Raw genomic sequence first — 27,945 nt, 5'->3', positions numbered from 1 at the left:
ACTATAGACTAGGCTATAGATCAGACTATAGACTAGACTATAGACTAGGCTATAGACTAGACTATAGACTAGACTATGGACTAGACTATAGACTAGACTATAGACTAGGCTATAGACTAGACTATAGACTAGACTACAGACTAGACTATAGACTAGACTATTGACTAGACTACAGACTAGACTATAGACTAGACTAAAGACTAGACTATAGACTAGACTATAGACTAGACTACAGACTAGACTATATACTAGACTATAGACTAGACTACAGACTAGACTATAGACTAGACTATAGACTAGACTATAGGCTAGACTATAGACTAGACTATGGACTAGACTATGGACTAGACTATAGACTAGACTACAGACTAGACTATAGACTAGACTAAAGACTAGACTATAGACTAGACTATAGACTAGACTATAGACTAGACTATAGACTAGACTATGGACTAGACTATAGATTAGACTATAGACTAGACTATAGACTAGACTATAGACTAGACTATAGACTGGACTATAGACTAGACTATAGACTAGACTATAGACTAGACTATAGACTAGACTATAGACTAGACTATAGACTAGACTATAGACTAGGCTATAGATCAGACTATAGACTAGACTATAGACTATAGACTAGACTATAGACTAGACTATAGACTAGACTATAGACTAGACTATAGACTAGACTATATACTAGACTATAGACTAGACTATAGACTAGGCGACAGACCTGACTTTTATTTTATATGTTTTATACCATCAATATCTGACAGGTCGATGTTTATTATTTGAAAATACGATTTTGCACAGTTATTCTCTATTGATGTGGTTTGTACATCTCCTCCATTTATAAGTGTTCTTCTAGTATACAATATAAATAGCAAAAATGTTACATATATTATTTTTTATCTTTAAAGTATTAGTTTAACAAGGATACCTGGCATACTAATAGTTAGAAAATTTTATAGATCACCATTAATTTCCGATAAAAATTTAATAGTAACACGTTGTTCGTTTTGGTAACTGAATCCAACTGACGCTTAGTCCCTATTTCGATTATAATTGTGATTATTAATTTAGGTAAACACAATGTAGCTTATATGTGCCATATAAAAGAAAAATCCTTCCTGCATTAATTTTGATTCAACATAACAGAATATAATGCTATTCAATTTACAAACATTTATAAAGACGTAAGATAAGCGATTTTTTTAAATAAAATACCAGTACCTGAACTATATAGTTATTTTGACAAATAGCTTCCATTTCGCCCTTTATTATTTGGCCACTTTAAAAATTTTCAAAAAATTTAGTACAAAAACATTATTTGAACTAAATAAAATAATGAAACTTTGTAAAATATTTCAAGTAAAAAAGTACTTAAAAATTACAAAATAAAGATAAAAAACTTTTGTTATGTTTTCATTCTGGTATAAATGGTTTCATAAATTACACTCTGTAAAAAAAACGAAAAAAATATGTAACTGAGTAAGTGTAAGTAAAGCATACATAGAAAAATGCTTAAATCCAGACAAAAGCAAATACAATTTTTAACCAAAAGAATAATGTTTCATTTTCCTAGTAAGCAGCATTTGTTAGAGCGCAATTGAGTGCGTATAACTAAAAAAAATTTTTATATATACTAACAATGCAAGATTTTATTTAGTGAAAAAAAGAAATTTTAAATTAAGAATAGTTTTAGAATACTTAAAAATAATAATACTTTTATACTAAAAATATAAATAAAATGTAAATTTCTTCTATTTCAGGTGATTCAATTATATTAAATTGCCAAGCTGATGGCACACCCACACCCGAAATTCTATGGTACAAAGATGCTAATCCCGTTGATCCTTCGCCTACTGTTGGCATCTTTAATGATGGCACCGAATTACGGATCTCCACAATACGGCACGAGGATATCGGAGAATATACTTGCATTGCACGCAATGGTGAGGGACAAGTCTCCCATACGGCCCGTGTTATAATAGCGGGCGGCGCTGTAATCATGGTAAAATTTTGTTTAACATGACTAACATCCCCATTCATTACCAAAAAAAAAAAAATAATATCAAAACCAAACTAAACCAAACAATGAAAAAAAAATATCCCTTTTCAAACTTTTTGTTCCAAATGATATCAATTGTTTTTTGCATAATTTGTTTGCAAAATTTCAACACAAAAAAGAATCTCTAAACAAATATGTTTTTTGATCCTCTTTTAATTAATGTTTAAATATTTGGAAAATTTTGCTCTTAAATACATAGATTAAATATTTAATTTTTTTCTAAATTTTGCCAAATTAAACAAACAGTAATGTTATTATTTTTATTTGTTGAGTTAAATATTTTAGTTATTTAAAGTATTAAATTGGTAAAATTTATTAAAGTAAAAATTAATGAAACGCTAATATCTAATGCAAATAGTTATGCATTAAAAATTATAAATAATTAAATTAAAAAAAATCCCTTCTTATTTTCCATAGTTTTGGTTGTCCGCCCTCTATTTAACAAAACTACAAATTTTAAAAAATATCTTTTTATTTATTATTTTTTTATACATTTACTTTATCGTTTTACATAGTTTTATGTTTAGTATTTAATACGAAAAAAATTATTTTATTATTTGCCAAATTTTAATGATTTTTAATTGAACCTATTTGCAAATATATGTATCTATTTATGGGAATTATATAAAACTCTATTGAAATTTGTAAACCTTAATGAAAAAGGCTTATGTATGAAATGTGTTTTATGAATATTAGGTTTTACATTAGTCGATTTTTGTTTTGCTTTTAAAGTAACAATTATTTAAAGCCTAAATATTCTATATTTGAGTGTTTATTGATGTAGTGGCGTATACTTTATATGAATTCCATGACATCAGATTGAGTATTAATTATACGTTGTGTAGTCCAGTTGTTTGCAAAGTAATTTGAAATTTTAAAATCATTATTTAATTGAATAATAGTGAATATGTAACAGTTTATGAAACAATCAATTGATTAGTATTTAGATAGAAATATTTACTTCCCCATTGACTAGTTTATGAACTAGTCTATAGACAAAGCTATATACTGGTCTTTTGACAACTACTATATAATAGTTTAAAAATTGTCTATGGACTTGTCTATTTAAATAGTTATGGACAAAACGGTGTCTAACATATAGAGTTAACTGTGGCCTCTGATAAGGCAATGGTTAATTTTCTAGTCTGGAAGATCGTATGTGGTAGGTTCGATTCCCACCTGAAGTATTAGTTAAGGAGGACTAGTCACGAGCTATGAACTGATGAAAAATAGCCTATAGACTTGTCTATTTAAATAATTATGGACAAATCGTTGTCTAACATATACACTAAACTATGACCTCTGTTAGGTTAATGGTTAGTTTTCTAGTCTGGAGGATCGTAGGTGGTAGATACCCAATAGTTAAGGAAAACATAACAGGCTTAGATATATTTATTCGTTTTTGATGTATATTCATTCTCCATTCAAACTAACTAATTAGACTTTACTATTGACTCGTCGGTCAACAAAGCTGTTGAAAATTATATGGACAAGTATGTGAACTAGTCTTCGGATAAATGTAATATATGAAAAGATTTAGCAAAGTCTGGCCTTATTCTTAAACATTTATCAAAGATCTATTGAACAAATTTTGTATGAAAATTTGATTTATAAATCTTTCATAAATTTTATGAATAAGACCCGCAATATTTATATTAGCTATTATTCGGATAAGTCTAACCTATGAACTAGTTAGCCTCTATCGGGCCTTTTGTGCGCTACTTATCCAGTGCCTCAGGGGAAATCGAACCCATCACCTCCGGTCTACTAGACTAGATCACTAACCACTAACCTACCGGAGGCCACAACCTATGAACTAAGTTTATAAAGTGTAGTCTATGGTGCTCACAAGCCTATACTATAGATACGTCTGTTGACTAGCATATGGAATCGTTTGAATGGTTTATAGTGTAGTGTATTTTCTAGTAAGAAGATTATTATCTATCCTATGAACTACTATATTGCTAGATCAGTTTATAACAAATTCTATTGATATATATTCAGACTTATTTATAGACTAACTTTTCGTACATGAGATCAAAGTCAGAATGTTGCCATTACTTTTAATTATAACAGAAAGTAGCATAAACCAATTATACCCTCTCCACTATAGTAGAGACAACATTATCAACATCTAATGGTGTTAATAATCATAATACAACTACAAATGTACAAGAACACAAAACTCGTTTACATATAATTATGCATAATTTAAACCTTTAGGTGTCTATTAGTTGAAACAAATTTCAGACAAAACTGTTTTAAGGCACAACACACATAGTACATATATTTCAGCATGAAAAGCATTAGAAATCTCTAAATAATTTAAAATGAAATATTACATTCACTAATTAAGCCTCATAGGAATAAAATACAATTACATGAAAACTTTCTACAGCGTCCCATACAAATGTAAATTAATGAATGAAAGTCTGTATAAGTAAATATTTAATATTTAACAACATACAACCAAATGAGAATAAAAAGGAAGAAGTTGAAAAAAAAAAAAACAAATCTAAAACTACATTAATATTAATTTTAAAATAGTTTCAAAAAACATGTTTAAACATTATATGAGAGATGCCATTTTTTTATATTTAGATAAATGACTGCAAACATCATTACAAAGGTACAATATTTATATTATATTTTAGTTTGTGTATGTGTGTGTATGGTAGCTGCCAACATTAAAATGATTTAAATAAATAGAAATTATACCCACAATACCATTAGGACTTTTGGTAAAAGTATACATTGTAGAAAGAAAAAAAATTTACATAACCTATAACAATTCCAAAAAAAGTCAAAATAAATGAAAGCTGAAAAATCTACAATAAAATTAGACCTTGTAAAAATAAACTTTTTTTTCTCTTTTCTTAGTCGACTGTGAAAAACAAAACCACACTTGTTACCGTCCTCCTTCCATTTCGTGTTGGTTTATATACATATTTATGTATATTAGGCTTAGCCCATTTTTACAGAAAAACAACATTATTCTTATATTTTAAGTAGTTAACTTTGAATAATTAAAACGTTTAAAAATTAGTATTAATTTAAAAATTTGTTAAGTTTTTATTAAATCATGTAAATTTAAAATTTCAATATTTTATTTATAATTTATCGAGCTACTTTTTAAATTGTAAGCAAGTTTTGGAAAATGTTTTTATTTTGTTGGATCTACTCTATTGTGGCAATGTTCTTATTTTGTTGGATCTACCCTATTGTGGTAACATGTATGGCAAACAAATAAGGCATGAGTTATAAGTCAAAAACTAAAAAAACATATATATATGGATATATGTATGTTTGTATGTTTATTTACATAAATTAAGCTTAATTTTCTTTGTGGTAAATAAGGTTTTTTAACACTATCCAAAAATAAAACAATACATTACACCATATGTCCATTATAGTGTTTTGAGGAACAGCCTTTATAAGAATTTCATATGGGAATACAACTCAATCTATGAGTATTAATGTACTGAAAACGAAAAATAAATATATAATGATTTTTAGTTCCTTACTAGTGACTGAAAATCCTGACATCAATAGCTTTGTTACTGAACTTTTCTGGCTAAAGAGAATTAATGAATTTTCTCTTCGTACTTGTAAAAAGTACGGGAACAGAAAAAATTAAATTTCTCTTTCAATAAAAAAATTTTGTTTTCAATGTACTTTTTAAACAAATAATTTATTTGACAATTTTTTTTTCTATTTGCCAGGAAAAAATGTTCTGGCTAAAACCTGCAACTTCTGGCAAAGAGAAAATATTTTTATTTGCTCTAATTTGTTCTCTGTTAGAATTTCTGGTACAAACATGCAAACTTGACAAGTAAAGGAACAAACCCAATATAACAAATTTATAAAAAAAATATTTTTTTTTGGACATTTTATCTTATTGCTAAAAATGATTTAAGATAGAGAAGCATATTATATATTTATATAACCACAAATATTTTAACAAAAATTTTTGGAGATAACTTCAACTTATACTGAAATCAAAGTTTTAAATCTTCAGTTTTTTAAGATAATTAATATCATTTGAGGGGTATTCCTATAAAATAGTAACATGAGACCCCCTAAAATCCCATTGCCTCTAATAGGTTGCTTTTAAAAACACATCAAAAGAAGATTGTGTTTTATAAAACAGTACAAAATTGGGTACATTAATACACATCATTTGAGAGGTATTTTTACAAAAAAAATTGTCCACGGGACACCCTAATGCCTGCGGTATCCAATAGGTTAACACAATATTGTTCAAAACTTGAATTAGACTTTTTAGATTATGATTCCTTTAAAGTTTTTTTTTTTTTTGTTCTTCAATTGCGTATAACACACTAAACATGATTAAAACTTTTCGCAGAATCTTGTACAATTTAAGTTGAAAGAGAATATTATCTTTCGAACGTTAACATCGGATAAGTCGGTTAAAACGTACAAAAAGTGGATACCTATCTATCTATATACCACAAGGGCCTGGTAATGTCTTAGGTTGTAATTTCTTTTTCGCTTTTGCACAGAAGTCGTGCGTTTCTGCTGATAAGCTCGATTTAGCTATGTTAGTCTGTCCGTCTGTGTGTTCGTGTAAAGTAGCAAAAACTAGTCTAATCAGGTCTTATTAATAATGTATTATATAAACACTTTCTAATACATTAGTCATCTTGCCAGTAAAGATATAGAAGCTGTAAACGTTTTTTCATGCGATTTACAATGACAACCTTTTCTAATTATTTGTAATCTTTTGTGGCGAGTAAATGCCACCAATAACATCACCGTGTTAAAATAATAACATAAAATGCTATTTTGCATTTTAACACCTTACATGGTAATGAAAGTTTTTACTGAGGTATTTATAAATAAGTCATTTAAAATATATATTCAGTACCTGTATTTTATAACTTTCGAATCGACAAAAAAATTCGAAAAATTTATAATCGTCTTTTTAAAAACAGGGTGAACAAATGTAATTCAAATATATATTGGTTAATTATAATGTGTTCAGTTTAAAACTTATTTGAATCACTCAACTAAAAAGTGGAAGATTCTAATACATGTTGTTTTCTCGACTTAAAAGTTACAGAACACGAGCACAGGTGACATAAAATATTTTCCCTTTATAAAAAGGTTTATAAAACTAAATTTCCCTGAAAATAAGATTTTTAAAACGTTTGTCCTTTTTGCTCTTACACAATGAAATTTCTATCGCCTTTAGTCACGAAAATTTCCCAACAAAGCCGGGCACAACATAGTTAACAAACATACATAAGTATATGTATATATGTATTTGTAACTTACCAACACTAATACAATACATAAACAAAATAATTCAAGCACATAATATGCACGAAAACGGAAGTTAAATGAATTTTGATGGTAACATGTTAAAGTTACAAAAAATATTCTATCAACCGCACACGCTTACACTTACATACATATACATTTTAATTTCCAAAAATATATGTGTGTGGATTTGTAAGCTTGATTGTATGTTAAGCAACAAATATTTATCCATAAACCTTTGGGGTAATATTTCATGCACAATATGAAAATTAAAAACTAAATTTGTTTAGAACTGAAGAAACAGAGAGAAAGAGAAAAAATATTAACAGGAAAAAGGAACAGTTTGACAGGCTCATTTCGCTAAAATTTACATAAATACAAACATATTTATTAGGATAGCTGCGTTTTTTAATAAGATATTTTGTCTTAAGCAGTATATGTAGGCTATAGTGCATCCAAAAATCACGTTTTAATAGCCTCTGAAATTTAATGTCAACGTAACTATGTACGTCCAAATATTAAATGTTAAGGTTGCAATTTTAATGATAACTTAATAATATTTTTAAAATGTTTTACATTATGTCAAATCTCATATAAATCTTTTTAAAATATTAATATGTATAAAAATTTTATTTCAATATATGGTCACCCTACTAAACAAATTTGTAGGTTATTGTTGCTAACAGCATTTAGACTTTTGAAAGCATATTGTGTATAATTTTGTACACAAAATGATTATTGCTAAAAACAAAAACTGAAAAATAAAATATAACAGCTGCTTACGGAAACGGAAGTATACATATACGGGCATAACTGACATAATGTTTAAACGAAAAAAAATCATCTATTTTTTATATATTATTTTGTTAGTTTGTCTTATTGGATTTAGGGGAGGCAAAAATTAGAATTGTTAAAATAGCCATAAAAGAATCATACAATATTTTGACTTCAAACATTTTCATTTTTATATAAAACATAAAAAAAATCTTATCAAAAAATTCCATAAATTTTGTTTGTCTTTATTAAATAACGAAATTAGAAAATAAATGTAAAATTGAATTTATGCCATATACAAGTAGGTTTAGATTTTATTAAATCTATGAAAAGGCTAGTTGTAAAGTAAATTCAATTTAAAATAAATATATATTTTGAGCAAAATTGTTCTATACTAATTAAATTGCTTGAAAAACATTATGATACTTAGAAAATATTTTATTAGGATTTTTATACAAGAGACAACAAACCTTTTTTAATTAATATAAAAACAATTTTAATTGAATTTTTGGCTTAATTTTTTTTTTGTAATCTCTTTACAGAAAAACTCAAAGGATTTATTAAATATATAGATTTTTTTCCATAAGAGAGCTAAAAGTCTTTATCTGCTTATCTCTTAGTTACTTTTGTTTATTAACTTAAGTACAGAAAAAGTAGTTAATCCCAATCTTATGAAGGAATAAAAAAAAATATTATGAAATAATTATATATAAAAATAAAATTATTTACAATTGTTTAAGAATAAAAATGACTTCACAAAAATATTTTACAATGCCTCCTATGTTATTTACTGGAAAGATGATGCACATTACATTACAAAATCTATATAGAATAGTCTATGATCTAGACTATGGAACAATATATAGTCTCGACTATAGAATAGCCTATACTCTCGACTATAGAATAGTCTCCACCATAAAATAGTCTATAGTATTGACTATAGAATAGTATATAGTCTCGACTATAGAATAGTCTATAGTCTCGACTATAGAATAGTCTATAGTCTCGACTATAGAATAGTCTATAGTCTCGACTTTAGAATAGTCTATAGTCTCGACTATAGAATAGTCTATAGTCTCGACTATAGAATAGTCTATAGTCTCGACTATGGAATAGTCTACATAGTCTCGACTATAGAATAGTCTATAGTCTCGACTATAGAATAGTCTATAGTCTCGACTATAGAATAGTCTATAGTCTCGACTATAGAATAGTCTACATAGTCTCGACTATAGAATAGTCTATAGTATCGACTATAGAACAGTCTATAGAATAGTGTCTTCTATAGAACGATCTACAGTCCCCGCTATAGAATAGTCTATATTATTGACTATAAAATAGTCTATAGTCGAGACTATAGAATAGTCTATAGACCATTCTATAGTCGAGACTATAGACTATTCTATAGTCGAGACTATAGACTATTATATAGTCGAGACTATAGTTTATAGTCAATACTATAGACTATTTTATAGTCAAAACTATAGAATGATCTATAGTCTCGACTATAGAATGGTCTATAGTCTGGACTATAGAATTGTCTATAGTCTCGACTATAGAATACCATCTCGACCATAGAACAATTTATAACCTCGACTGTTGAATGGTCTATAACCTCGACTACATTCCAAGTCTCTTCTATAGAATAGTCTATAGCCGTCACTATAGAATAGTCTATAGTCGAGACTATAAAATAGTAACATTGTCTCGGCATTAGAATAGTCTCGACTAAAGAATAGTCTATACTTTCGACTATAGAATAGGCTACAATATTTAAGACTATAGAATAGTCTATATTCTTGACGATATTGTGGTCAATAAAAAAACTTAAGGCTGTCGACTATATAATAGCCTACACTCACTACCACAGTTTACCAAACATCATATAGAGCAACATAAACTTAACTCTAATTTGTCTTTAGCGCAAAAACTTGAACTTGTATTTAAATTTACATCCTGTAAACTTTATATTCATTAAATACATACAAATAAGAATACACACTAAATGGTACAAATAGCAAACAGATTCTAGAAATATTGTATTTTCAAGTATAGTTGCATGTATATATATATATATGTATATGCGCAATTATTGGTGGGTTTCATACGTAGAAAATCCTATATACCATACCTGCGTCCAAACGAATTTTATAGTGTGCATGTGTATGAGAGTGATTATTAATGTATACATATTTAAATGAGTTACTTAGCAATTAACTTAAATTGCTACATAAATTGTAACCTAACAAAATTCTCCTATAGACACGTACACTTTCATCATCATCTAATTCTTATGTGTGTTGGAATACTTATAATTAAAGTGTGTAATCTAATGCTAACTATAGTTACAATATACATTTGTATAACTGCTGTTACTACCATGTACTATAGTTCAAAATTATCTGCTTTGTGATTTCATTTCAAGACCTCATTTATTTCAGCAATAGTCAATAGAAGACCACCAACTAAACAAAGAACACCTTCAAAGTATTTCACAGGAAATGCCCATAAAATCATGTTCTGTATGTGACATGAAAATTTGTAAAATTGTAATCATACAAATGGAAACCCTGTAGGTTTTTACAGAATAGATGTCGTCAAGGAAGACAATGTTGCATAAACTACATAGTAGTTCCTTTTTCATCTATTTGTATATAATTAAGTAATGCATTCAACTTTTTATTCTGAAGCAATATGAATTTTTACAAGTACTTATACTGCCTAACAAATCCTATCATAAATCTACTTTAATGTGTTACAATTTCTCAGAATCACGTCCATCTTACTGCTGTTATTTGTATGCAAATTACATTTCTGCTATCAAGGTCATATTTTGTTACAATTTCCCGTATTACTTGGTGCACTTAGTACTACTGTACGTATGTATATATTTGAGTGTAAACATTTTCTCTATGATGATTTCAAGGATCTGTTTAAATTCATTTACTTTAATGTTGATTTCAAATTAATGTTTATTGTATACTAAAGACCTTATTCATACTAATTTATCTCAGGTTTATAAGACAATATTTCATAAAAAAAAATGTTTAATAAACCTTTGATAAATTATTACGAAGAAGACAGTTAATGTATACGTACATAGTACTTTGTATTCGCACGTTTTTAATACTAATTACTAATGATAATTTTACTTAAAACATACTTTTTGTTTTATTTACTTTCTGCAAGAAAAGAGCTTTTTAATTAAATATACATACTTGCATTAATAATACTATATATACATTTTGTTATTCTAAAGGATAACATTTATCAGAGTTTCCATTTTAAAATTTTCACAAAGTGTTCTTAACAATTCATTATACTATTTAATATGAATCTAATGACTTAACTCTGGAGTGTATTTTTCGGAAAACCATTCCAGAGCTCAGCTGTCGAAAATATATTTTAAATATTTATTATTGTCGTATATGCCCGACTATTTATACCCTACACCACTTTAGTGGGGAGGGTATATTGGGTTTGTGCTGATGTTTGTAACATACAAAAATATTTGTCCTATACCCACCTTAAAGTATACCAATTGGCTGAGAATCATTATCTGAGTCGATTCAAGATAATTGGATGAAATTTGGCACACACGCCCAAGGACGAAGCCTATTGAAAATTATTAAAATCGGTCCATTATTTCGACTAGCCCCCATACAACCGTACCCCCAAATAGGGCCTTTTAGCTTATAATTAATTTAAATGATCTATTGTGTTAACAAAAGTTGACAAACTTTTGTAATGATCGGGCTTCATTTGACCCTATCCCCCATACAAACTCCCCTTCAGAAAATGACTTAAAAGTCAAAATTCACTTACAAACACTAATAACACTTTTAAATTCTACATAAATAATATTGAAGAAGACTTAACTTCCCCTAACATATATTGCCCTACTCCCCTTTGAGCCCTCTTAAAAAATCTCTTTTTTTGCCAAAAGAAAGTAAAAATATTCCGAAATTAAGTTAAAAACACAAACCAAATGCTTTATTTTTTTTTTAAATAATCCCCATTTTAAACATACATACTGACTGGTGTAGGGTATCATATGGTCAGCTACGCTCGACTATACATTCATACTTGTTTTCATTACTTTTAAAAAATTCCTTGTTTTTTTATCAAAATATAGTATTAAGAAGTTCTCATTAAAAATATACAAATACTTAAAAAACGATTCTTAAAAAATCCTTGAAAAAAATTCTTGTCAATTTTCTACAAAGTAAAACTTTATCTATCCATTTATATAAATTAAGAGAGATTTGACAAAAAAGTTAACATGTCTTACTGCTGCTGCTGCTGCTGTTGTTTGTTGTCGTTGTCCTTTATTATAAATTAGTTGTGCAACATATGTTGTCTCAATTTTTAAACTTGAGCGTTGGATTATCATCAACGGAAACACACATACAGCAACACTCTTAATTCTTTACATAAAGAAAAACACAAAAAAACACTCAGTCAAACAAAAGATACTAAAATGATGCATAATGGCTCAACAATTTATGACAACAACAACTGTAAATATAAGTATGAGAGAGAAAAAAACTAAAGAAAACAACAAAAATTGCTCCTTGTTTTACTCAACTAAACATTGTTGTCATTATAAAAGTTTATCCATTTTTGTTGTTGTTGTTGTTCTTGATGATGTTATTTTGTAGTTGATATATACAAATATGAGTGCGTGAAAATGCTCTTTCATCTAGTATTTAGTAGTTGTTATTGTTGCCTTTATACACTTAGCTGTAAATTCATAAAATTAAGCATGAAAATAAAAATTTAAAACAAAAGAAAAACTTTTTTCTTTATTATACTGTTCAAGTATAAAATTTTACACATACGCACAATTACATATACTTTTGTAATAAGTTAGTCCTTTTTATTTATTATCAGGGAATTCCAAACTAAATTTTCGTGTATGCGTATGTGTATTTGCAGAAGGGGAGAGAGCGAAAGAGACATATGTAGAAGTTATAAAATAATATACATGATTTTATTTATGTAACATGTATGTACGTATGTGTGTGTGTATTTGTTTAAAAAACTTTATTTATATGCACAAAAACAAATAATAATAATAATGTTACATTGTTTAAAGAAAGGAAATGTAGGACTTACAAAGAGACTAAGGATTTCGTAGAATAAAACAAAAGATAATGAAGAGCATTAGAGTTCTAGGATTTCTTTTGCAAAATACTAACAATTATAGTAAGTGGAATTAAATCTAAAGCTTTCCTATATATTTCTTCAGTAAAAATGTATATGTATGAAAATAAAATCGTCGATTTAGAAACGTCCGTCTGTCCATCTATTTTTGCCTTTTAGTCAAACTAAAGATTAGACATATTTTTCAGTTTGGACTTTTGAAAAATATGTCCACTATTTTGATTAAAACACGGCATAAATGTCTCTTCGAAACTCGCTATTTAAATCATACACACGGACACCAAAAAAATAATAACCAATAGTTTAGTAATATATAAAATAAACTTTATTTTAAAAAAATTTATTTAGGATTGTACTTACTTTTTACAACAACAATTTTATAAATTATATTTCTGATATACTTTTCTATATAAACATTTTTTTGTTTTAATTAAAATATTTATTATATTAGTATGATTGTCAACTTTATTTATTTAGTTTAAATAATAATATGTTCTTTAGAACTACAAATAGGTGTGTAATCAAATATTCGAATAAAATCTAAACAAACAACTTTACATTCCAAAATACGCTTTAAGAATAAAAAAAACACAATTAAAAACAAACTATTAAATTAATTTTTTCTTTAATTTATTTTCCATAATAAGTCAAAAACCAAAAATCGTTTTCATTTCATCAAATTTTTTTAATGAAAAATTCTAATTCTTGTATTCTATTTTTTTCTTATATTTGTTTTTTTCTTCTATTTCTTTTAATGCTATTACTTGAAATTCTAAAATGAAAACCAATTAATTTTACTTGAAAATACAACATTAAAATAAATAAACTGTCAAATGAAAATTTCGTTAAATTTTGCTACAAAACCAATAAACAACACCTTGACATGAAAATCCTTAAAAAATAAACCAACCCACGAACTAAACAAACAACTAAAACCAACAATTGAACAATACAATGGTTACGTTTCAACTAAATAAAATGTAATAAAATTTAATTGTTTATATTTGTGTGTGTGTTTCGGTTTTTAAAATAACAACTATAATACTTTACTACTACTACAACAACTACAAATGCCTTTATAAACAACCAACCACTACTACTACTACTACTACCATTGCTAAAACAACATCCTTTGCTACTAACAAAACAATAAACCTTCACCTATATCTCTCTGTAATATATATAAATTTTGTATATATACAAATATATGGTTTTATATCTTTTTGTATATAAATATATTTAATACCAAAAACAAAACTAAACCAAAAAATTTAATGTTTAAAATATAAACTGGCAGCCGGATAACGGAAATGCTAAAAACATACAAACCACCATCACTACTACTACTACTACAACTACCGCAAGAACAACTGCTTCTTCTAGTTCGTCTATTTCTACCGTTAATAAAACCAAACTCAAAACCAACACCAACCAACGCCGTAAACTTATTAAAACAAGTGCTAAGAATAGAATTGTTATAACTGTAAGTTTTTTTTTAATATTTTTGTTGTTTTTTTAATTCTAACTCTTCTTCTTTCACTTTAAAAACTTTAAAATTTTAAACATATATACAAGTAAAATAAAAGAAACTTGTATTTGTTGTTAACAACTTTTTTATGCATTTAAAGCTTTAATCAACAAAAAAAAACTTCATAGAAAATATTAAAAAAATACACAGAACCTTCAAAAATCAAATTAATTTTCTCATTTTCTAAAATTGGTTTTCAAAAAACGTTTAAAAATTTATTCATGTTTTTATTACCCAAACAACAATTTTTCTCTCATTTCTCGTTTAATACTTATTTTTTCGTTCCGTTTTAAAATCAAAAAAAAAAAAAAAAACAAAAACATTTTCATGGCATTAAATTCTTAATCAAATTGTTTTAAAATACATTTTGTTTTAAAAACGCTAACGTTGTTGTTATAGTTGCTGCTGTTGTTGTTGTTGCCAAAGCTGTTAACGCTGATGCTGCTAAATATTATCGGCAGAGTTTTAAAGGAATTAGAATAACATGCATATTTATATATGTTTATGTGCACAGACATGGCAGTTTTATAAGCGTTATATTTTCTTTTTTCACTATAACTTTCACTATAATTATTAAAAAAAAATGATCCTTTTTAAAAATACTATAGACCGTTGACCAGTCCAAAAACTTACCTGTTACTAGTCTTCCACTTACTCGTCAAGCTCATATACCAAATATCAATTACTGCATTTTCTCGTGAGCAGATTAGTCTATAGACTAATCTAGTAATAAGTCTACTTTTATGTAGACTAACCTATGTTCTAGCTTATTAACTAACCTACCATTAAGACTGCACAGTCTATGCATTAACCTGTTAACTGGTCTATGAACTAACCAATGAACTAGTCTAGAAAAAGCTACAAGTTATTCTATGAATTATATGGACTAAGAAATTCGTTGTTGAGCATCAACTTCTTTAATAACTATTTAATGGACTAAACCTTTGTTAAGCCTATGAACAAGCTCGACGATTAATTTATTGATTTGCCCACTGGTTAATTTATTGACTAATCCATATACTAGTCTATAAACTAGCCCATTGAATACTTTATCTATCTATGAAATAACCAATTGTCCACTTATTCCTCAAGCAGATACTTCCTGATCATTAACTAACCCATGTACTAGTCCAGAACAAGCTAAAAACTATTCTATGGGTTTTCTAATTGACTAGGCAATGTAACAATCTAAGGGATTTTTTATTCACTATTAATTTCTTTAGTGACTAGTCCATGAACTAACCCATTGTTAAGCCTATGAACTAGCTCATCGATAAATCTAAAGATTTGCATATTGATTACTTTATTGACTAGCCCGTTGACTAGTCTATAAACTATCCCATTGAATACTTACCCTATCTATAAAGTAACCAAGTGACTAGACTATGAACTGACCAATTGAATTGTCAGTGGACTAGGCAATTTACTATTTACCAATTTACTAGTCTATGTAATAGCCTATTGTCTAGTCTATGAACTAGCCCATTGACTAGTATATGTACACATTAAGTAATCTATTGACTAGAACATTGATTTGTTTATATAAAGCACATTGACTACATCATATTGACTAGGCTATGCTATAGCTTATTGACAAATCCATGGATTAATTCCTCATTCAGTATATGAAATATTAAATTGGCTAGTTAATGCACTAGTTCATTTTCTAGTATATGAGCTAGATAATTAACAAGTCTATAGACTACATTATTAAATAGAGTATGGACTTATTTATAGATTCATTAATTGACTATTAACTAGTCTATTGAAATAGTAGCAAACGTGGTATTCCGAAAATATTTATCCTTATATTAAATAGCAGTATTTTCTTTATTAAACATATTTATATTTAAAATAACATATGTATGTAATGCTATGTACCATTCCACATATGAATATGCCACAAAAGTCATAAACAATCTTATTATATATAAGTACATTCTTTCAACAATCCTTTCAACCACTAAATTCCTTTCAAGCTCTGCAAAATTATAAACACACACGCACAAACATTGTTCACACATTTTTATATATTTTATGCTGTTGATAAGGTTCTTCATGTTCACATTGTTGTTGTTATTGCTGCTGTGTTTGTTAGTTCTTATTGCTATTATTGTTGTTGTTATTTGTTTTCATTTCATTATATTTTGGCTAACTGAATGAATGAATGACTGACTGGTTGGCTGCCTGGCTGACTGGTATTTCATTACTTTGAAAGATTTTTTGGTTGTTTTCGTTTCAAATATATACAAAAACATATATTTTTTTGTGATTCTCACCACAATACTCAAACGATATACAACAAAATTTCACACCAACAAAACACCACAAAAGCCAACAAAACACCAATATAACCACAAATAATACATACATATGTATATAGTTTATGTATATGTATGTGCATATAAATAAATCTTTAAAACTGTGTTAGTATATTTTTACACATATACATAAACATACATAAATACTTTCAAACAAACTAATGCTTCGACATACAAACATATTAAATAAACTTTAATACTACTTACATTGTTAAAATTTCAAGGATTTTCTGAAAATTTAAAATTTTTATTGTAAACTCCACTGCATGTTCATATTACTACATACAAACTTGCACACATATACTTAGCCAACGGTTTAAAACTTCAATATAAATAAACTTAATTTGAAAAAATTTTATGTCGGCTTAAGTCCTTTTAAATTGTAATCGTACAATTTAAACTTGTTATATGTATTTTTACAAATATTATGATTTATTTAATTTAAAGAATTTTGTCATTTGTTTTACTTTAAAATATTTTCAAATTAATATTCTAACATACAAAGTAAATATATTTATAGTTTTTTATACATACCCTTAAAGGTAATTTTGTTAGAGAACTAAACGTTTCCTCTTTAAAACTTTGTTGAAATTCATTTTATTTTTTTTTTAAATTTTCCTTTTGAGTTTTGTAGCCTTCGGTAAGTTAGTGGTTAGTGTTCTAGTCTAATAGAACCGACCAAGTTTGATTCTTACCTGAGGCACTGATTAAGGAGCGCACAACTGGTCCGAAAGAGGCCTAGGTGTATTTCTTTCAAACTAACTAACTAATTTGAATTTCATAGGTGCATATGTTTAAAGTCTAGTTATTTTATAAATATTATGTATGAATTCGCCGAATTTGAAGATTATTTTTTAAGTTTTTCTTAAATGATGCCGATACCCAATATTATAGTATTATGGATCTTAGAGCTGATTTGACAGAGAAGTATAAAATAGGAATATGAATTAAACCAAAAATGGATATTAGTTCATTGTAAAATGTCTCATGTTATTTTGGAAATATATGAATGAGAAGCAAACATTTTCCATCTTTTTTTATATTTCATACACATGTTTAAAAAACGTTCATTTCATTTAAAATCATAGTCCCTTTTGCAACCAAAATTTAGTAGCAGAAACAAAACACTGTATTTGTATTGTATCATTTAAACAATATTAAAAATGTAATCATTTTTAAATTCAAATATTACTTCAGTTGTTATCTTAATTTTTAGAGTTTGAAGTATAGAAACTAGTTCAAAACATATTTCCCCAAATATATATGTATGTGTGTATCTACATTTGGATGAGCATTTATAATGATACATTTTTACAAGGACATTTCGAACACTTTTCTATGCAAGTGCTTAGAAAACTGTTACAAGCGAAGCTCTAAGTATCTACGTTTCAGTTAAAAAAAACAATCGTTTCAAACATATCATTTGGCATACATCACAATCATAAATGTCCTTACTGCCCATCGCTGGCATTGACACACATACTAGAAACACATTCTCCAGCACATACCAAGAATGCCAAGCATCAAATATATCCATCTTACTTCACTTTTTGAAACAAAATTACATTTGCATTTTATTTTCATTTCCTTCATTTTTCTTCGCAAACAAAGTGGAAGAAAAAACTTTTTTTATATATTGTTTTTTTTAATGCATGTGTGTTTGTGTTTTTTTGTTATACAATTTTCTGCTTTAATTGTTTCTGGTTATTTTCTTCTTGTAAAATTTTACATTAGCTTTTTAAAATTGTTCATACTTACAACAATAATAGTAGCAACCTTTGTTGCAACAAAAAATAAAATGTATACATTTTTAAAGTTTTTAAGATTTTTTCTTTGCGCCTATATTTTTTTAAAGCAATTTCTTAAGAAATTGCTAAGATAAAAAGAAAATAACAACAGAAATTGCAACAATTTACAAAGATCAAAAAGGAAGTTTATTTTAATTTAAAGTTCTTTTTTTAATGTTTCTTTGATAAATTAAAGTTTTTCTAATTTGAATAAATATATTATTTATATTCAATGAGGTGGAGAAACTATTGCTTTGCTGAATTGAATAAAAATACAAATTCCCAAAAAAATAGTTTTTGTTAAAAACAAAAATCTTTTAACTAGTTCTAAGACAATAGGAAAATGAACTACTTCAGCTTTTTAAACAGCAAACTTAGAATTAGTGTAGTTACGATTAGTTTTTTGATATCATTCTGTAGTCCTGTGATAATAATGAAAAAGTATAAAAATCATGTTGTTCAAAAACATTTCACTATATTGAATACATTTTTTGTAAAGAGCGGATCAGAACTATAGAAAATATCGACATTTTTAAATGTCCTTTATTATCCTTTTATATTGCAAATGAAAGCTTTAAAAAGTAATACTGAAAATTAAAAAAAAAACAAATTACAAACATAATTTACGCAAAGAATTAAATATTGAATGTAACAGGAGGATAAAAAATTATAAAATATTTCGTTTAGCAAAAATTTATCAGCAAAAAGATTTTTTTTATTGTTTGAAGCTCTCTTATAGAATTTTTGTCTCTTAAAAACAGTTTAAATTTGTAGTAGCAATTTTAAAGTAACAGTAGGGTATAGATATATGACTGTTTCACAATTTATAAAGAATATATTCTTTTTTAAAAATTTGAAAAAGGCGTACATCTAATTTCGACGAAAGTCTGACAATGAAAGTCATACAAAGTATCATTGTCCTTCCTCTCTATATACTCTTCAGTCATCTAAATGCGTTAATTCCACTATGAATGGCTGTGTATCGGAGTGTTCTTTATATATCTTTGACACATTTTTAGAGGTCTTTCTTCCTCTTGTTGTTATAGTTACCACAAAGGATCCTTTCATTATTTCAAATGGACTTATGTAAACTTTCTTTGCATTGAACAGTAACATTTCCTTTAAATAAACTACATTCGCTCATTTATTGCCTATTATTCCCAAAGCTTAGGATTCGGTTTATATTTTTTTCACAGTTAAATGCTATCGCCTTAATTGTTTTCCAGCTGTCGGTATTCCAGTTTATACATTCCATTATTCCATGGAATTCTGCGTAAAAGCTAGTGTTTAGCATAATTTTATGATGCGGTTTAAAGCTAGCTTGACCATGAATAAATGGAGTAAAACCATTTCTTGCGTTAAACGGTTTCATTCCTTTTATAAGAACTACAAAACGCTCATTCATTGTAGATCATTCTCAAAGCTTATCTCTGGGATAAAATTCAGTTAATGCCGTATTAGAGTTCAATTTTATTGTCCTAATTGACTTTTACATGTCGGTAATCAAGTTTAAGCATTCCTCTACTTTAGGGAATTCTGCGTGGAAGCTATTAGTTTGGATGGATATGACTGTCGAGAGTTTTAACGTGAGCACTTGCCTTGACGGCCTTATCTTACAGTGGTCTTTTTCATCCACTGGGTAGACTTGAGAACGGTCTACCATCGCCCCCTCATTCTTCAATGAAGAACTCAGGTGGCAATTTTTGTACATTGGCTGACCGGTCCACGCACAAGTGCTTTGCTGGACCTAGAGACGTAATCGGTGGACCGATGTACGATCCATCAATAAGCCGAGGAAATTGATCTTACTCACATGAACAGAGTATGAACATATCTGGACAAGGAAGGAAAATTCAATGGTATCATATGTATATGATACCTTTCATCTATCATTATTCAACCCAGCACACATCTCGACATATTCATTAGGTAGACGGGTGGGGTAAGGCCCGCCGAACCTCACATTCATCCCGTACCATATACAATTAATACCAACTCATTTCCAATGCTTAGTCCCATAGTTACTCCTCTGTGGGGTATCTGTTGTTTTCGGCAACAGCACCGAACTTTATCATGCATCAGTATTTTAACCGCACTTACTCTCCCCGCGAATTTGTGTTTAAACCACAGCCACTACGTGGATCCCGAAGGAACCTCAACCAACTGACCAGAGGGCAACTGGCCACACGTAATACCAGATTAGGCGGTGCTCTGGTCTGACCTCTGTCAATCTATGCAATGACTAAAACAAGCAGTAGACTGTAACCAATTTTTCAGTCCCGGCCAGACTGGAGGTATTGGCCACCTCTTTATACCCCGGGATTGCAATAACACCAAGGCGGAGGTCTCGCCAAAGTAACATACCCCCGGGGGGTGTTTTAGCTGGACAGTAGTATTTCTGGGTTTTTACAAACTTATGATAATTTTGTAATTCAGGTTGACGATGGTATAAAAAAAAACTAATGCCTTATTAGTTTTTTTTCGTAGCTTACGACATGTTCTGTGTCTCTTAAGACTTTAACCTAGATATTCAAACATCTCTAATGTTGGTGTATATGCTATGTCCAGTATGAAGCCATTTCTCAATAAGAGCCATTCGGCATTAAGTGCCGTCTAATGTTTCAATATAAAGAACATCTAACAACGTTTCCAAAGACTTGGTTAACGTAATTGTCTCTATCATCATGTACGTTGAACTCTAGGAAAGCTAGTGTATTATAAAGGAACTATAAGGCCTCATTTCGTGAATAAGATCCCTCTACGTGTTCACTCCATTTCTAAATTTCGTTTAATGTTTACAACAAAGTAATTAACTTTGTAGGTTATTTAGTTTAGTTTTATTTGTTAGTTATCCAAATAATAAAATCTGATAATATACCATTTTATGTAATATTTTTTTACTAAAGTGAAATTCTCTTCTGTATCAACAAATTTTATAATTAAAGTAAATTATGATTTTTTATAATAAATTTAAATTTTATGCAAAGAAATTTGTATATGAATATGGAAAATAAAAAAAAAATATTTAAGCTGCTAGTATTTTCATATAAATAATGAAAATAACATACATTTCACTAAATTATGTGTGATGTATTGTATAAATTTTGCAGATTTTTGAAAAACTCTCCCCTTTAATACAAAACCAATTTTTTATGAAAAAGCAAAAAAAAAAAATAAATAAACTTACAAAAAATATATAAATGCAAAGATATTATCACAATTTATTATAAATCATATTTAAATTTATAAACACAAACAAACATATGTACATGTATTTTTTAGATAGATATATTTATGACAATATTTGCATACATATTAAAATATTTGAACATAAAATATGATTGTGTTTTTGGTCTTATATTTCTTTCTGAAAAAAATGACATTTTTGTATTCTTGTACATATTGGTTTTGTTTAATATGAATGCATGTTTTTGAAAACACTGAAAAATATTGTCATTGAACATTATCAACATGAGTTGAAAAAAAGATTAAAAATGAATTCAACCATATTTGCAAATTATACAGCATAAAATACAAATAAAGAAAAACATAAACAAAGATTCACTGAAAGATAAAATCAAAAAAAAAAAAGTTTAAATTTTGTTATCGTTTCCAGAGATACAAAATGCATTACTTTTCTAGTATTAAAATATGTAGAGTGATGCATATAATGACAAAAAAAATAGATTAAATAAAAATAAAATGGCCATATTTTTTATTGCTTTATCCATATTGTTATTGTTATTATTTGGAAACACTATTGTGTTACTGCTACAAGCACTCTCTACTCCCATGTTGACAATAATGTGCCACAGAGTAGGTGTATGAAGAGTAAGAGATGTGGCAGTATGAGTGTATAAATTCAGTTATGCATGTGTTGTATTTGCAGTTGTTATTATTGTTCTTCTTGTTGTTGTTGTATGAGAGCAGTCATTTAATATTTGACATTTGAATGACAGCTTGTCGAGTACAGGATTTGCTTTTTGAAAATGTCATGTCATTCAATGCACAAACATACACATAAACCAGACTTTGTGAAAACACATTCATGCATGCCAACTACAACAAAATTATTGTTACATTATGACAGAAGGACAAAAAAAAATAACGAAGAAAAAAATGATTACAGCAAATAAGTTTAAATTATATTTTTTTACATATATTGCTTGCAATATACTCTGCATCTACATACAAAAGCAACAACAATTTGAACAAGCTGCAAAATTATAACAAACTCTTTGTGGCACAATACCAACAAACACCTAAGTATTTACCAAGCTAAAGCACAGTATGTAGCAGAAATATTTAACTCCCCTGACTCCATATGTATGTAGTAAGTTTTCGTGTTTACTTTGTAAATGTAAGTGTATATGGCCTAAAATTATACATTGCCTTTTTAGATGCAATTGCGCATCATAATATTACATGCTCCTGTAAACAACTCAAACTCAAACATGCATTCATCACACATAAAGATGTATTCAGGCATTACATTAAATCAACATATACACTTGTGCATGAATATATTTTTAGAGTGTCAAACTAATAATGTTGGCACACGTCAATCTAATGAAATTTCTAAACAACTACAGTACCAACAACTGCAGTCGTAAACGAAACATTTGTACAACACTTTTAATGGCTTATATGTATATGTACATGTATACACACAGTAACCTATACATAACATGTTCTGCTATAACCCTAAAGGTAAAAGTTTGAATTAAAAGAAGTTTGATTGATAAGTAACTCATGAGACGTCTAAAGGAAGTTAAATTTTTTAATTATATCTAATATACTTATTTAGCAATACGAAAACTAGGAAACTTATTCAGAGAATGGGTCAGAAACTGAAATAGAAAAATAGCTATGAAAAGGTTTTTTAAATTTACAAAGGAATAAAATTTTAGAATAAAATTTCTAAAGCAGAAAACTCGAACAAAATAAACAACTATAGACTAGACTATAGACTAGACTATAGACTAGACTATAGACTAGACTATAGACTAGACTATAGACTAGATTATAGACTAGTCTATAGACTAGACTATAGACTAGACTATAGACTAGACTATAGACTAGACTATAGACTAGACTATAGACTAGACTATAGACTAGACTATAGACTAGACTATAGACTAGACTATAGACTAGACTATAGACTAGACTATAGACTAGACTATATACTAGACTATAGAATATATTATAGACTAGACTATAGAATAGTCTATAGACTATAGAATAGTCTATATCTAAACTTAAACTCTATATAACTAAACTTAAAGTATTAATTGTAATATTTAGTTATTTGGCAATTCATAACAAATTTAATCAAACACGAATAATATTTATATGTTGAAATAAATTTCAAAGCAACAGCCCTTGAGATATTTTATGAAGAAAATTCAGTACCAAATTAAAGGTTTTGTTAACAAATTCTATCTCACACACATTAATCAACACATCTATTAAAACATACACACACGAATATACTTATTTTTTTATTTTTGTCCGATATTGCTATTAAATTAAAAACAAATTGTTATTTACATCGAGCACATATTGTGTGCTCATAAGTATTTACATTGGACTTTCAATTAAAAACAGTTCAATATTTTTTTTCCCAACAAAATTGTGGAAATATTTGATGAAATTTTTATTTAATTAAAAAAAATAAATAAAGAGAATAATGCAACTCTTATATTGACGAAAATAAAAGCGAGAAAATGTTTGTGTGTAAAGTATATAAAGAGTGAACATGAAAATAAATTGAAATGAAATGAACCACCAAAACTAAATTACGTTTATGGATAGTTTATAAAAATTCAATATTGATCATACTTACATATATACAACGATACTATAACCACGCATGCATGAATAAAAGAATGAATTGTCGTGTTTGTGGTAATATACCACTATATAGAGAGGAATTCGTTCACACGTATATGCATATGAATATAAATCAGTAGTTCGGTGTGACTGTTTAGAACTGGTGTATTCAGAAATTGACCGTTGAATCTGACATATAAGTATTTTACTTTCGAATTTTATTTAAATAACTACTTACTCGTGTACAGTGTAAAAGATTTTTGAAGGAGACTTCTAGACTTCTTCTTTCTATATAAGAACCAGTAAGGTATACTGTCTATATTACAGTATACAGGGATACAGTGTATTTTTTAAAAACAACAGGTTAATGACAAAAAAATGTTGCCTGTATGCAAAAGTGTTTCTTTGTTAGTATGTATGTATGAGTATTAGAGTAGGGCCTATAGTTTAAATACAATCAAATGTATATTTACATGGCCATTGGTTGCAAATTTACAAAAGTGTAGCAACAGTAACTCACACAAAAGCTCACACAGTCATCAACTAACAAACCAAACGAAAAAAAGAAAAATTTACATTAAATGAACAGTTTTCAGTTTTAATTACTTTCCCTCAAGGATGAGAGACAATCAGTAAATAAAAACAGATGGACAGATATGCAACAACAATACCCCTACAAACCGTATGATATGGGTACATAACCAAAATCTGTAGAAAAATTCAAAGTATTTGTTATATAAAAATTATTTTTTAATACTCCCCAAAATAATTATGTGCAAACAAAAGAAACTCCAAAAAAGAAATATAAATAAAATTTAAATACTTCTCTTTCATCCTCAACTCCATATACATTATCATAATCATTATTATCAGCATCGTCATTTATTCATTAGTCATTTTATACGCTTTTAATGTCCTTTCGTTGTTCCCTTAAATTTTGTTTATTTGTTTGTTTCCTTAGAAACCCTTTTTTAATAAGTTTTCATTTTTTTTCGTTTTTTCGTTTAGTTTTGTGTTCGTTACCAAGCGAAAGTGAAATTTTAATTAATTTATTTTATTTGTGTTTTTATTTTGTTTCCGTTTTAGGTGCCGCCCACCAACACAACTAAACTAGAGGGCGAAAAGGTGATATTTTCATGTGAAGCTAAGGCTATGCCTGGTAATGTCACCGTACGATGGTTTCGTGAGGGGTCACCTGTTAGAGAGGTGGCCTCATTGGAGACACGCATTACTATACGCAAAGATGGCTCGCTAATTATCAATCCAGTCAGCGCCGATGATTCGGGCCAATATCTATGCGAAGTAACAAATGGTATTGGTGATCCCCAGAGTGCATCGGCTTATTTGAATGTTGAGTGTAAGTAAAATATAATACTAAAAATACGAATTTAAAAAATAATGTAACTTAGAGTAAACCTACAAATCTTGTTAGATATGTCGGTATATCCATATAAAACTTAATCATTGGCATTTAGGCAAATTTAGTTGAAATTTCATTATATTTCGATGTTGAGAATTTTTATAGAAAAATCAAATAAGTATAAAATTAGTATTTATACCAGAATTCTCATATCTGCATTATATATGCAATCTAGACTATACAAATGTTTATTATAAAACGTACTATTATGATAAAATCAAATACAGCCAGCACATTTTTTTATAACTTACTTATAAACACTTTTCTCTCTCTCGCCCGCTTTTTTTTAGATCCTGCCAAAGTGACCTTTACACCAACTGTACAATATCTACCATTCCGTTTAGCCGGTGTTGTCCAGTGTTATATTAAATCAAATCCTCAATTACAATATGTCACCTGGACCAAAGACAAACGTCTATTAGAACCTTATCAAATGAAAGATATTGTTGTTATGGCCAATGGTTCTCTGCTATTTACACGCGTCAATGAAGATCATCAGGGACGCTACACTTGTACCCCCTACAATGCATTGGGCACACAGGGATCTTCGGGTCCCATGGAGGTTTTGGTACGTAAACCTCCCACATTTACCGTAGAACCTGAATCGCTGTATCAGCGTAAGGTTGGCGATAGTGTGGAAATGCATTGTGATGCCGTTGAGGCGGAGGGCACACAGAAACCAACCATAAAATGGCAGAGACAGGACGGTGGCGCCCTGTCGGATACTCAACGTAATCGTGTGAAAATCTCTGGGGGTAATATTACCATTGAAAATCTACGCGGCGAAGATTTCGGCTATTATCAATGTGTTGTCTCTAATGAAGTGGCCACTCTAATGTCCCAAACTCAACTAGTTATTGAAGGTACACAACCGCATGCACCCTACAACATCACCGGCAAGGCAACTGAATCATCAATAACACTCCAATGGATGCCGGGCTATAGTGGCGGTTCGGAATATAAACAAGACTATACGATTTGGTATCGTGAGGCTGGCGTTAATGATTGGCAAACAATATCGGTTACACCTTCGGGTAGTACACAAGTGACGATCAATGGCTTAGCATCGGGTACTACCTATGAATTTCAGGTAGTTGGTCGTAATGTGCTCGGTGATGGTATGATGAGTAAAGTGATGACTGTGCGAACGCTTGGTAAGTTTGAAGATTTTAGTTTTATCGTTCAGTTCATTTTCTTCTCTCCTTCTCTCTATCTCTCTTCTTTTCAAAGACATTAAATGATATTTATAAATGTATTTAATTATGCTATAATATGCACCATTTTCATTAAATAAGAGGGAAAGGTAAAGAGGAGATATTGTTAAAAAGAAAATTGTTGGAACAAGAGAAATATGAATAATTTAAGTTTGAAAGCTCACAGGCATTTAAGTAATTGTTGAAATGAAAAGCTTTTAAGTTAAAAAGAAAATAGATAAAAGTTTTAATTTTTATGTTTAATAAATAATATTTAAATTTTAAATTAATACATAAAATAATATATTTTATTGCATTTTCATGTTTTAAAAGAAATATAATTTAAAAACACAACAGCTTATAACTTCATATTGCAGGACGAAGTTTATATAAATTTTAAAAGCTGTTTATAACTTTCAAAATGGAAAAGAGCTTAATTTGTTAATGAATCACAAGTCTTATAATACAAAGCTTTAGGAGATAGAAAAACTAACAAGCTTTTTTTATACTTTTATAATTTCAAGCTTTTAAGTGGTTTACTAATAAAAAAATACGTTTAAAGCTTGA

General features: G+C 28.3%; 1 protein-coding gene across 5 annotated transcripts in view; it reads left to right on the top strand.

Moving 5' to 3' along the window:
* Window positions 1–27,945, top strand: part of LOC111675200 (protein turtle) — a 157,404-nt gene that overhangs the window by 96,400 nt on the left and 33,059 nt on the right. For all 5 annotated transcript variants that reach the window (XM_046956450.1, XM_046956454.1, XM_046956451.1 and 2 more), the window contains exons 6-8: window positions 1,776–2,017; window positions 25,852–26,122; window positions 26,476–27,339. In XM_046956450.1, coding sequence (XP_046812406.1) covers window positions 1,776–2,017; window positions 25,852–26,122; window positions 26,476–27,339 — 1,377 coding nt within the window. The remainder of the gene's footprint in view (window positions 1–1,775; window positions 2,018–25,851; window positions 26,123–26,475; window positions 27,340–27,945) is intronic.

This window comes from Lucilia cuprina, chromosome 2 (genome assembly GCF_022045245.1).
Source record: "Lucilia cuprina isolate Lc7/37 chromosome 2, ASM2204524v1, whole genome shotgun sequence".
NCBI classification, from domain to species: domain Eukaryota; kingdom Metazoa; phylum Arthropoda; class Insecta; order Diptera; family Calliphoridae; genus Lucilia; species Lucilia cuprina.
Note: the sequence above shows the minus strand (reverse complement) of the source record. Positions and strands in the feature narration are given on the sequence as shown.